This window comes from Pseudomyrmex gracilis, unplaced genomic scaffold (genome assembly GCF_002006095.1).
Source record: "Pseudomyrmex gracilis isolate BER0280 unplaced genomic scaffold, ASM200609v1 scaffold_20, whole genome shotgun sequence".
Lineage (NCBI taxonomy): Eukaryota > Metazoa > Arthropoda > Insecta > Hymenoptera > Formicidae > Pseudomyrmex > Pseudomyrmex gracilis.
Window position 1 is genome coordinate 77172 of NW_018020604.1, and position 11481 is coordinate 88652.

Here is an 11481-nt window from a genome sequence, read left to right on the forward strand (position 1 = left end):
TGCTCGAGGCGCAAATAGATCCTTCGAGCATTTCAGTCCCCGAAAGAGGTACACATCGTCGTCGAACAAAGAGCGAGTTTTTTTTTTTTTTTTTTATTTGCGGGAAATCGGAACTTTGTGTGACAGCATGTCGCGGCTAACTCCGGCCATTTCGGGGCGCGCGCGCGCGCGTCCATAAAGGAAATAGGGAAACTTGGTGATCCGGACCGATCCGAGGGAAACCGAAAAGGCAATTGGAAATAGATCGGATACAGTCCGTTGTGCGTTCCGTTCGGTTACACGGTGAACAAAGACGGATAATGAACGCGTCCTGATTTTTCCAGATCGCCAGAGAGAAAGAGACCATTTCCAACCTTTTAGACTAGACAGTCGAACAGCTTTCGAGCTTCTGGGGAATCGTGCGGATGACATTGCATACATTGAAACCACGTAAAAGGAGAAGGGAAGAGTTCAATTTTCCACATTCTCTATATAAAATTTTTTTATCCGACGCAACAGGGTGTATCTTTTTTTTTTTTCTTTTTGAAGAACAGTCGGTTGAAGAAGATTTGTTTCGCGTCGGATAATATATGACTGCGTCACCTGAAGAGAAGATAATTGAAAATTTTCGATTGTTTGATGCGATTGTTTCACACAAAAAAAAACAAAAAAAAACAAAGTCGAACAGCACGTTACTTTAAGGTACGTTGTAATTTTTACAACCTCGATCTGTGTAAACTCGTCTGACTTCTTGGCGAACCTGCTGTGTGCGAAGATCACACTGACGTTGTGGTTTTGTTTCTTACGTAACATCCATAGCGACAACGATGTTAAAGTAAGTGTAAGAAAATTGTTGATGCGACACACACACGCGTTATTTTCAGATAATGTAACATCGTATTCCGCTGTCTTGAACTGTCGCGTATATTTACATATATATATATATATTTATATATACGCATTGTGTATAAAAACAAAAAAGAAAACCATACACAGCGCGTGTGTATTTATACATACGGTATACAAGCAATGTATGTGTGTATAAAATAAAGGAATGCTATATTCAGTATCTAAAAACTCATATACATATATATACGGTCCTAACAACATACAAATCAAACAAGTAGTGTGTAAAGTTGGTGTTAACGACATGTTGATATGTTACATAGAGAGCGTAGCGTCAACTTGTGGGCGTTAAAAAAAAAACGCGCAACAAATTACACCGAGCGTAGTCGGTATTATTACACGTAGATATGTAAAACTTTAAATTAAGAAAAAAATATAAAAAAAAAACTATAGGTTTTTAGATTAAGATCCATATTATCTTAAGTTTTGAAGTTGAGTGTCTTTCGAGCGAATTCCACGTGTTAAATTCCTCTCGCTCTGCTGTTAGCGCGATAAAACTGAGTGTGTAAAGAAGAACAAAAAATATAACAATTACATAGAGCATATTATACACATACGTAAAAGACTTAAGAAATATATTACGCTATTGCAAACACAACACACACACACACACACACACACATACATAATTCTCGTATTATAATTCACAAACTTGACACGTTCAACTGTAAAATAGAATCTGTATTTAACATATAAAAAAGAATTCGTTATATCGACATTTTTCTATCGGTTTTTTGTAAAGGTTTTCTATCAGTGAGATTTTCAAACGATTGCAAAACTAAAGAGATCGATTGAGAGCGTAGCATAATATCGATCGACTCCAAAAAGATCGACGCGTATATTAAGTGTCATGTATATTCCCTGATTTTTCTTTCATTATTCTTGAACTCTTTGCGAACACGTATATTTTTCTATACATATATATACGTATATATATATATATATATATGTAACCTTTTATGACGAAAAACTGAACGTAACAGTATAAAATCTATTTATTATGTGTATTTAATTGTAGATAAAATCTACTGCGGTAAGTTTTTGAATACATTGTTACTTTCATAAAACGAACGGTCGCTTTTTGATTCTCGAAAAAAAAAAAAAAAAAAAAATGGAGAGAGTTTTATTGTCAATCGATCTGTCAACAGTGTATAAATAAACAAAATCGAGCAACATCGCTATATTATTATATATCTCACAATTGTATGTATGTTGTGTATATTATAAATGTTAGACGATCGAGAAATATATGATATAACCGATGTAAAGTATTTTTAATCGTTATTTCACTCTTTCCTCGTTTATTCCCTCAGATAAAAAATAAACCACTATTACGATTAAATGAGGAAATGACTTTTGATACGTGTCGGTTAATCCCAATTAAATATGAAAAAACGGCACTAACGAACCAATAAGCAGGATGTTGTGCAAAACGGAATGGTTACTTCAGATAATTAAAAACGTTCGATTTTGATTCTAATTTCATATCCTCAGTTGGAACACTGTAAATAACATTTGGCAAATGTTATCAATCTGAAGTTATCGTCGTTTTTTACATTAAAAAAAATATTTTGTTATTATCATTTAAATGATAAACTTTTGCAAAATTACAGACCTATAACCTACATATATGTGTGTGTAAAATATGTTGTATTTATTTTATTTAAAAAAATATTTTATGTACATGTAAGATCTCTCTTTCTTTCTCTGTTTAATACAGAATATATAGAATTAGACAATTAATTGAGATTATAATTAAGAAGATTAGAATATTAGTATAGAATATAGTTAGTACAGAATATAGTTTCTCAAACGTATTGCTTATAGAAGATGGAAACACTTATACCGATACTTGTTTTTGTGTGACTTGATGTAAATTGAAACTGATGAAATTTACGATATCTTAATATCATACGAGTTACATATCACAGACGGTAACCGTATACACGTATGATGTTACTTGTGATATAGATTTAGAGATACGTTTGTTTCCTCACATTGCTATTTAAAATTTTGCATTATCACAAACATGACGTGATAATCCTTATCTCGCCGAATGCAAGTACTAATAAAAAACTTGCTAACGATAAGATGCTCGATCGCGAACAAATTACATCAGACGAGTGGTTTTTCTTTGTGCTAATTATAACAAATAATTCGGTTTTTTTAATGTAACGTGCGAGTGCTTAAATTATTTATCACAGCGACGACAACGTTTTATCCATAATTACCAAGTAAGTACGCGAATTAGAATCCCAAGACTTTCACGCCGTTGGGAACGCGGAAGATCCTTTCCTCGAGCGGAAGTTCGCCGATTTTATACTGCTCGAGAGCCGTTCGGGCAACGGCGGAATGTCCGGTGCCTATGAACGCCAGAGTCGCGTCACGTCCGGCGTATTCGAGAAGAACGTCCTGGCCGCCCGGGTGACTCCTTATGAATTCCGTGCAGTCGTACACGTAATCGTGTATCACCAGCCAGCAGTCGTCGAGCGAGTCGTGCCAAGCGACCTCGTCCAGGGTGATCGCTCGTAGCTCGTCGCGCGAGTCCTTCCTGCTCGGTATCCGTTTCTGTTTTCGTTCTCTCGCTTTACTGTCGTCCATGTCCGAAACGTCGTCACTCTCGATCCGCAGAAATGAATCCAAATTGATAGAACGGAAACCTAAACTCAAGAGATCCATGTTGCTGAACGTTCTGCGAGCGCTCGTTCTGCAATCGTTATTGTATTAAATTATTTTCAACGACCTCGGATTTAATTGCAAATTAATGTCACATATACATATGTATATATATATATATATATACACATATGTTTATTAATTTTGATTTTATACAACAATATTTGTTTAATCAAATCACTTCATTTATCAATAGAGCGAATATACAAAATCAATTGTCGATTAAAATATTTATCGCGTGGAATTGATTACTTGCCAATTCTCTCAAATTTTGAACAACGTTCAATCAAGCGCTTGTTGAAATGTTTGTTGAAATTTTGTGGTTTTAACTATATATATATTTAAAAACTTCGTATCGCTGAACCTGAGATATCGGATTCCGAGAGATGAAATTTACGATCACCGAAAAAGAGAAAAAAACCACACTGATTTCTCGAAGAACAAGACGTAGAAGAGTTTGTTGTTTTCTACAAGAGGTCACTACGAATACTGAATTGTAAGATCTCTCCGCTTTTCGAGAGCAACATTGCGAGATAATAATTGGCAAATAACTTCGCGATAGCAGTTGCGTCAGCGTAGACTTTGCATGTGTGCAAAAAAACGTAAATTTCACTTTCTTTACTAAATGATGTAATTTTTTCTTGTTACGCGACATAACCGGAGTTCTCTTGCAATGTGCGCGTGAGCGCACTGATAAAATCGCAATTGTAAATAATAATTATATGAATTGCATAAGCGACTACTTATCGTGAGAATTTTTACGTCTCTCTTACGCACTTTCTTCTTACGTCTCACAACGCGTATCACTTACCACACGTTCGTTTAGTCTCACAAACGCGATAAGCGATTGCTAATTTCAATTGACAGAATGCAATTTGCACAGCGCGCGTAAAACGCGTAAGATTCGTAACGGTGCAGTTAATTGAACCAATTTTTTTTCGAATTGACAGGTGAAAAAAAAAAGAAAAAACGCGGCAAATATTATCGTAATTGCGTGAGTTATCAATTCGCGCTCGGTTTTTTACTCTACGCGAACTGTCGAGCAAAAATTGTTGTCGCGCAACGATTTCGAGACTGTGCGCGACGGATTCACCTACAAGAGCGTGCGTTTCCGTCGACTTTGTCTGTCAAGGGACATCGTATGGCGTAGACTGAATCGCCGTAGACAGAAATCAATTCCCTCAGGAAGGGAAAGTAATTCTATTACTGGTTGGAAACCCGATGCGTGCACGCACAACGTATCCTCTTTGGTCGCGTATCGTGCTAATCAAACGTGTTGGCGATTCGCATATGTTACGTGTGGAAACACACACACACACACACACACACACACACTATGTGCGTGGATTAGTCGCGGTCAGATCTGAGAAGTCGGCTCTTCTTGTTTCTGCGGTGGATGGCTGTAGATGAAGAGATATAATGTGTAAAGCGCGCGCACAGAAATTAATAACACTTCATGAATTTTCAACGAGCACTGGCTGAAGAGGACGTAATGCAAATCACTGACTGTGGCTCGTAAAACCGTCCAGAGTTTGTTGGTCGAGAAAAAAAATTCACAATTGCGAGGGATTCTGCGTACTGTGTTGTTGTGTGTTGATACACGCGCTATACAAGGTGTAGTTAATCCTGATCCCCGATTGAATAAAGCAACAAAGTAAGTATTGAAGAGATGAGCTTTTATGTCCGTTTCAAACATGAGTTTCGTTAACATAATCCGAGTGGATTATTCAAATTTTCAAAAATATGAAATTTTTTCTTCAGCTTTGACATCCCGCATCTTCGAAGCCAAAGCAATTTCGAACGTGTATGAAGTTTTGTGACTCGAAGTAGCGTGAGAAATCACTTCTCGAAATCTTGTAGAGTACATAACTGTGTCACCCTGTGTATATAAAACAGCGCAATATTATATTAAAAAAAAAAAAAAAAAAAAAAAAAACTGCTGAAGTAGTAAGTCAGCAATCTCGGTAGACGTCAGAGTTGACGAAGTGTGAGAAATGTAAATAAAAACATCTCTCGAAGATAACCCGGGAGCATTGATCGACAAGAGATATCGCCTCAATCGATATAGTGCGACGAAATTCGAATATGCTCGATTGCAGATATATATATAGTTGAAAAATGCATATGGTCGATTGCGGATATAGTTGAAAAATGCAAACAATGCGCGGCAACTTGCTAACCGACTGCCGGTACAGCGGAAAACACTTTGGATGAACGTTTGTAATCTTTCATCAAGTCACTTTTGTGCTTACTAGAGAGAGATATATATATTCTTTACTATTATTATTCTATAGAAGTGGAGAGAAAAGTCGAACGCGAAAATGTGACTGTTCTTCTCGTTAGAATAGACACTCCTCAATTTCGCAATGTTAAATATTTTAAATATACCCAATTTATACGTTACATATTTTATTGCCGTCGAATTGTTTTAACCGAGAGACCCGAGGAGCGCGCGGGCAAAAAAATATCCTCCTCCTTGGGAGAAGAACGCACAATTGCGAACAATTTTCTCGAGAATACCGTCGATAAACCGGCGCGGAATATAAAATAGAAGAAGATATCATGCGCGGCGCAAGTAGCGGTAGTTCCGGAGGCGTCGCGACGCCGCCATAATCGCGTCGGCGCGGCCGCGACGACGGAGAGATGTTGGTGGTGGTAGTTGATGGTGGTGGTGGCGGTGGTGGTGGTGGTGGTGCGTCCAGCGCCGAAAGTGGTGCACTGCGCGACTGATAGTCGTAATCATGCCACCCTGACCTCACGCACATTCCCGTAAGCACGGTGCGTGCGTCAACGTCGTAGGGGAAGATCTTTTCGCGTATTCCGCCGCCCGCGAACGGAAGGTGGAACGACGACCACGACGACGACAACAACAACGACGACGACGACGACGACGACGACGACGACGACGACGACGACGTCAACAACGACGACGGCGACGACGAGCGTTCCTCGACTAGTAACGCACACGGGAGCCGGGGAAAACTCAACGTCGCACGGGAGGACCGGCCGGTTCCACTGACGACTCGTCCGTTCTTGGTACCAGCCCTCGCTTCCAGTAGACGATGTCGACGTGCGAGCGGGGACGAGAGCGCGGAAAATTGTCCGGCGGAATTACCTACACCGTATTCGCGCGCGTTGCATGTGTGACACGAGAAAGATCTCGCTTCGGACGAAAAAAACGAGAACCTGTGCGCGATCGACCGCAGGCGGCAGAGAGAGAATTCGATGATCGAGAGGAGGAGGACGCGCGATTCCGGGGAACTTGTTGTGTGTTGGTTCTCCTCCGACTCCGAAAAGTCGACGCGCAAACAGCTAGCAGTAACACGGTCGCGTGTTTGGTATACATGTGCGTGTGGGAAAGCCGTTGTCCTCGTGACACATATTAGAAATAGGGATATACACGTCGCGTGCATCTTCGTTCGTCGCTGCGTTTTGTGCGTAAAGGTATTTATTCGCCCGACGTATAGGGGTTCGCCTCCGGCGCACGCGACGCCCAAAAAACGCCGTTTTTTTTTTTCCCCGGCCCGGTTCTTCGACGAGCTCGACGGCCGCAGCGTGGTGCGCGACCGGCACCACGAACGAGCGGTTGCACTCGCATCTATGGGGGTGGCACGTGTGTTTGAGGATTTCGAGGGAGGGGAGGAGAGTAAAAAAACAAAAAAAAAAAGAAACGAAAAAGACCGAGGGTTGCGAGGCGACGCCGCCGGCGCTGTGCGTCGCACGTGTTAGGACCGAGCCGGATCGATCGTCCGGAAGTGTGCTCGAGAGCCCCGAGGCTGTTGTGCGCTCATATGCGTCTTATTCGCTGCGTGCGGATTTTCGCAAAAGCGATCATCCGCGTCTAACGAGCGACGTCATTGATCCCCGACCCGATCTCTCTCTCTCTCTCTCTCTATCTCCCGTCGTCACGGTGTCCGCGCAAATCCTGCGCCGTAACGACACGTAAACCACGTTCACACAGTTTTTTTTTTCTTCCTTCTTGCATTGACTCGTTTTTCCGTTGGAGTGAGCCGCCGGTTAGAAGTGAATTAATTTGCGCACAAGAGGGAGATGTGTACATACACAGATGACGTGTACGTTCGAGAAGTCGATTCATGTAAAAATTGGTGCGAAAGTGTGCATTTTGACGGTGTCCAATTTGCCGAGAATTGTTTTTTAATTCATATCGGTGCTTTTATTGGAAAACGTTGGAGAGTTTTTTCTTTCTTAAATTTGAATCCGCTCTCCTGTGTGTGTGTGCGCGCGCGCGCCCGTGTCTCTCGAAATCCGAAAAAGTAGCTCTCTCTCTCTCTCTCTCTCTTTCTTATCGGAAGTTTTAAATAATTTTCTTACAAAGAGAATATTCTTTCTCTCCGAGAGTTTAACCGCTCTCTTTCATTTTGCAGAACTTGTTCGAAGAAGAAAGTTTGTGTGTATGTGTGTACGTGCGAAACGAGAGACGTTTGCGAAAATAGAGGCGAAAAACGTTAAGGAAGGATAAATATGCAAAAGACGGGAGAAAAGTGTTCGATTCTTGATTAAAAACTCCGCTTTTCTCGTTCCTCTTTCGATGGAGAAGTAATCGAATCTGGAGCACGTTCCGATTTCGAGCGCGTCTGTTCTATTTCGATGAGATTCTTTGATCGCGCGAATAGAGATACATTTTTGCGAGGTAAAAAAACTTCGCCGCGAGTTTGATCATTTAAGCAATCGCGGGCCGCGAAATCGTGCGGATCGAAATCTATTAGTTATTTAATGAAGATTTATTGCTCAAAAAAGAGAAAAGGATCGTTTTTTTTTTTTTTGTTCCCTTTGTTTTATCGTCTCGTTACGTTAGTTAGTAGCAGATATAAATGTATTTATTCGTGCGTGCGGGGTAGGAAATAATCGTTGTTAGAGAATTCCGACACCGCGTTTTGCATTAACGTCGCGTCTAATATTTCGTCGTGGCGTTGCCGACAAATGACGGGAAGGCCCCTGTGGTCTCTCTTTGTTGCATTCGTCAGTTCGCGCCTCTGGTCTCGCCGTCTTGACCGCGCGCGTGTACGCGCTTGTCTCGCGCAATAAACAGATTGTGCCGAGACTGTGTTCCGCTGGCACAGTTCTCGTCGCCTTTTCGGGTAACAGATCCGCGCTCTGTCTCTCTCTCTCTCTCTCTCTTTCGCACAGAGCGCCGTCACATCCTCTCTTCGAGGCACCTGTCGCAAGATATTCTTTTCATTTTCACGAACCTTTCTCGCAAGTCGCGGCTCGGTCGTCCGTCACTTTTCGTTAGCGCCATTATTATTAGCGGGGGCATCGATTAATTGATCTGTGTTATAAAAAAAAAAAAAAAGAATGACACGCGTCGATAAATAATGGCGCGTTCTCCGCACGTTATCACGGGGGCTTCGTTTGCCCGTCAATAGAGCGTAGCGAGAAACCCCCACGATAACGTCAGACCTGTACGGATCATCGACTTTGACTCGCCTCGCGCTCTCTCTCTCTCTCTCTCTCTCCGTGTGCAATCCCCTCGGGCACGCTCGGACACCCCCCTTCCCACCGCTTCCCTCCCTCTCTCCGGAGAGCCACGGTTCTTATCTCGCGGGGGAGTAACTGACCGATATCGGCGCCGCTACGCGCGCTCCATTAAAAATGCAGCCCCTCTTCCCCCCTCCCCTCTCCCCAGAGAGACGCCAGTCTATAGACACACATTCGCGCCGATGCGCGGTACCCTTCTTCACCTTTCGTTGATCGAACACACCGTGCGCTCCACGTTACGTGCCTCTTCCCCTTGTCAACGTTTCCCTTTAAAAATCAGCACTGCGGAGAAAGAGAGTCGATTGACGACGTCTTCGACGAGCTGGCGGGACATTTGTTACCCCATCGGATCTTTCATTTTTTTTTTTTTTTTTTAACACACTCGTTCGCGCGACACAAGTACGTACATCCATTCCTGTTGACGCCTGAACGAATTTCTCTCTTCTCGTTTTAAGACCAAGACGTTTCCTCGGGCAACGATATAACGTCGCCCTCTTATCCTAGGTGTGGCCTTGAAATCGTCATCCTCGTTCGAATTCTCCGTGCGTGTTCGCACGTGTTCGGGGCGATCGTTTTGGCGATCGTGTGGTGTGTATACCGGCGCAACCGGAGAGAGCCGGTCAAAGCCGCGAAGATCGCATCTCTCCGGAGCATATCTCTCTCTCGGGTGGTGCCGGTGCCGCTCTCATCGCGCGAATTCTCGATGATTTTACGCGGCGGTGCGAGAACTCCTACTATTTATAAGTGGTTCGAACCCGGTCGTGTTGGCGAAGTCGCCGCTCGAGTCGACGGAGTTGTTGCCGCCGCCGCCGCCGCCGCCGCCGCCGCTGCCTCGTGTAAGAGGGAACAATTCGCTCTTACCCCATGGTAAAAATAGAAGCTCCTAGCCAGCTAGCCGAACTCGAAGCTGCTAGAGCTGAGGCGCGCGCGGCACCGCTCTAGCCGCTCTAGAGCGAGCGAACGAACGGACAGACGGACGGATGGACGGACGGACAAACGTAACGAACAACGCACCGGCGCAATTGAGCTTGTGCGGATGCTGACGACGACGATGATGATGCTGCTGCTGCTACTACTGCCGCTGCTGCTGATGTTGCGTACCGATCTGCAACTCCGTCGTTCGCCGCCGTTGACGTGAAAAAGGTGCGCGCTGGCGTCCGCGTGCGGGTTCCACGTGTGTGTGTGTGCGTGTGTGCTTGGTTTTATACATGTGTGGGTGCGTGTGTGTGTGTGTGTTTGTACGTGCTTTCGCGTGTATATATACGGGCAAAGTGTATGTACACGGCTCAGCTCTGCATTTCTCTTCGCGCGTTTTCACTTCCACTTCGCGAATCGCTCACGAGAGAGAGACTTTGGCTCTTCGTCGGAGAACCACACCACCACCGTCGCCGTCGCCGTGGGATCTCTCAGTCCCGTGGATCTTTTAGTCACCGAAGTCGTATCAGACCAGTAGGTAGATCTCGCGGATGAGTCATCGGAGAAAATCCGCGCGCGATCGGGTCTCTCTCTCTCTCTCTCTCTCTCTCTCCCGAAGAAAAACGTGCGATCGCAAGAGAAGAGACGAGAGCTTTCGCGCGAGGATGATCGTCGGGTGATCGCGCGCGCGCGCGCGCGCGTACGCGAGAGAGAGGAGGACGGAGATAACGAGAGAGAGAAGAAGAGAGAGAGATCTACATTCCGAGCGGATCATGGATGCTTATAGAAGCGTTGCGTAACGACGTCAGGCGGACAGCGAAATCGCGATTCCGTCGAGCTCGTCGTCGTCTAGTTTCCGACGACTCCGATTAGGAAAACACCGGGGTACGTTTTTTACGCGCAGGGAATTCTCGGCGGGTCATCCTCTATGGTGGTCGTCGTTAGGCGTTGCGCCTAAGAGATCTCCAAGGGGCTTGTGTGCGCGAAGGCTGTGTGAACGCGTGTCTCGATCAAAACTCTCTCTGTGAACTCTCTCGACAAGCTCGCTCGAGAAACCGTCAAACGATCCCTACGCGATCTTACAACGACGTCGGCACGTGCGTGTGCGTGTGGTGTGTGCGTGCGTGCGTTTGCGTGTGTGTGTGCGAGTGTGTGTTGCGAGCGAGAGTAATATAAAATCGTCGAGGGAGCGTGAAATATCGCGGGATTGTGTTGTTTTGAGATTGTTTTAAGCGGGGAAGCGAAAAGATGAGGAAGACGAGAAAGAAGAGATAACGAAGCAAAAAGTGCGTCTGCTACGAGAGGAAGAGAGAAAGAGAGAGAGAGAGAGATCTCGCGCCGGTTGTACCAAATTCCGAAAGCTCGATTCTCAAGGCCGCGCGCGCGTTTTCTCTCGCCGCGAGCGTGGGCTCGCTCTCTCTCTCTCTCTCTCTCTCTCTCTCTCTCTCTCTCTCGATCTCTCCCCGGCATCGGAAAAACGAGAGGAACGTTCGAAATCGAGAGATG

At 44.3% G+C, this 11481-nt stretch overlaps 1 protein-coding gene across 3 annotated transcripts; it reads right to left on the reverse strand.

Moving 5' to 3' along the window:
* Positions 1-2538: 2538 nt before the first annotated feature.
* On the reverse strand, positions 2539-5124 carry LOC109851753 (cytochrome b5). 3 transcript variants are annotated; one of them, XM_020422136.1, is made up of 2 exons: positions 4659-5124; positions 2539-3592 (listed from the first exon to the last, which is right to left on the reverse strand). In XM_020422136.1, exons 1-2 carry the CDS (start codon positions 4697-4699, stop codon positions 3133-3135), a joined length of 501 nt encoding a protein of 166 aa, XP_020277725.1. In that variant the 5' UTR covers positions 4700-5124; the 3' UTR covers positions 2539-3132. The 3 variants fall into 3 exon arrangements, with proteins under 3 accessions (XP_020277725.1, XP_020277727.1, XP_020277726.1); XM_020422138.1 differs by lacking the exon at positions 4659-5124 and adding an exon at positions 3926-4647; XM_020422137.1 differs by lacking the exon at positions 4659-5124 and adding an exon at positions 3818-4646.
* Positions 5125-11481: the final 6357 nt, after the last annotated feature.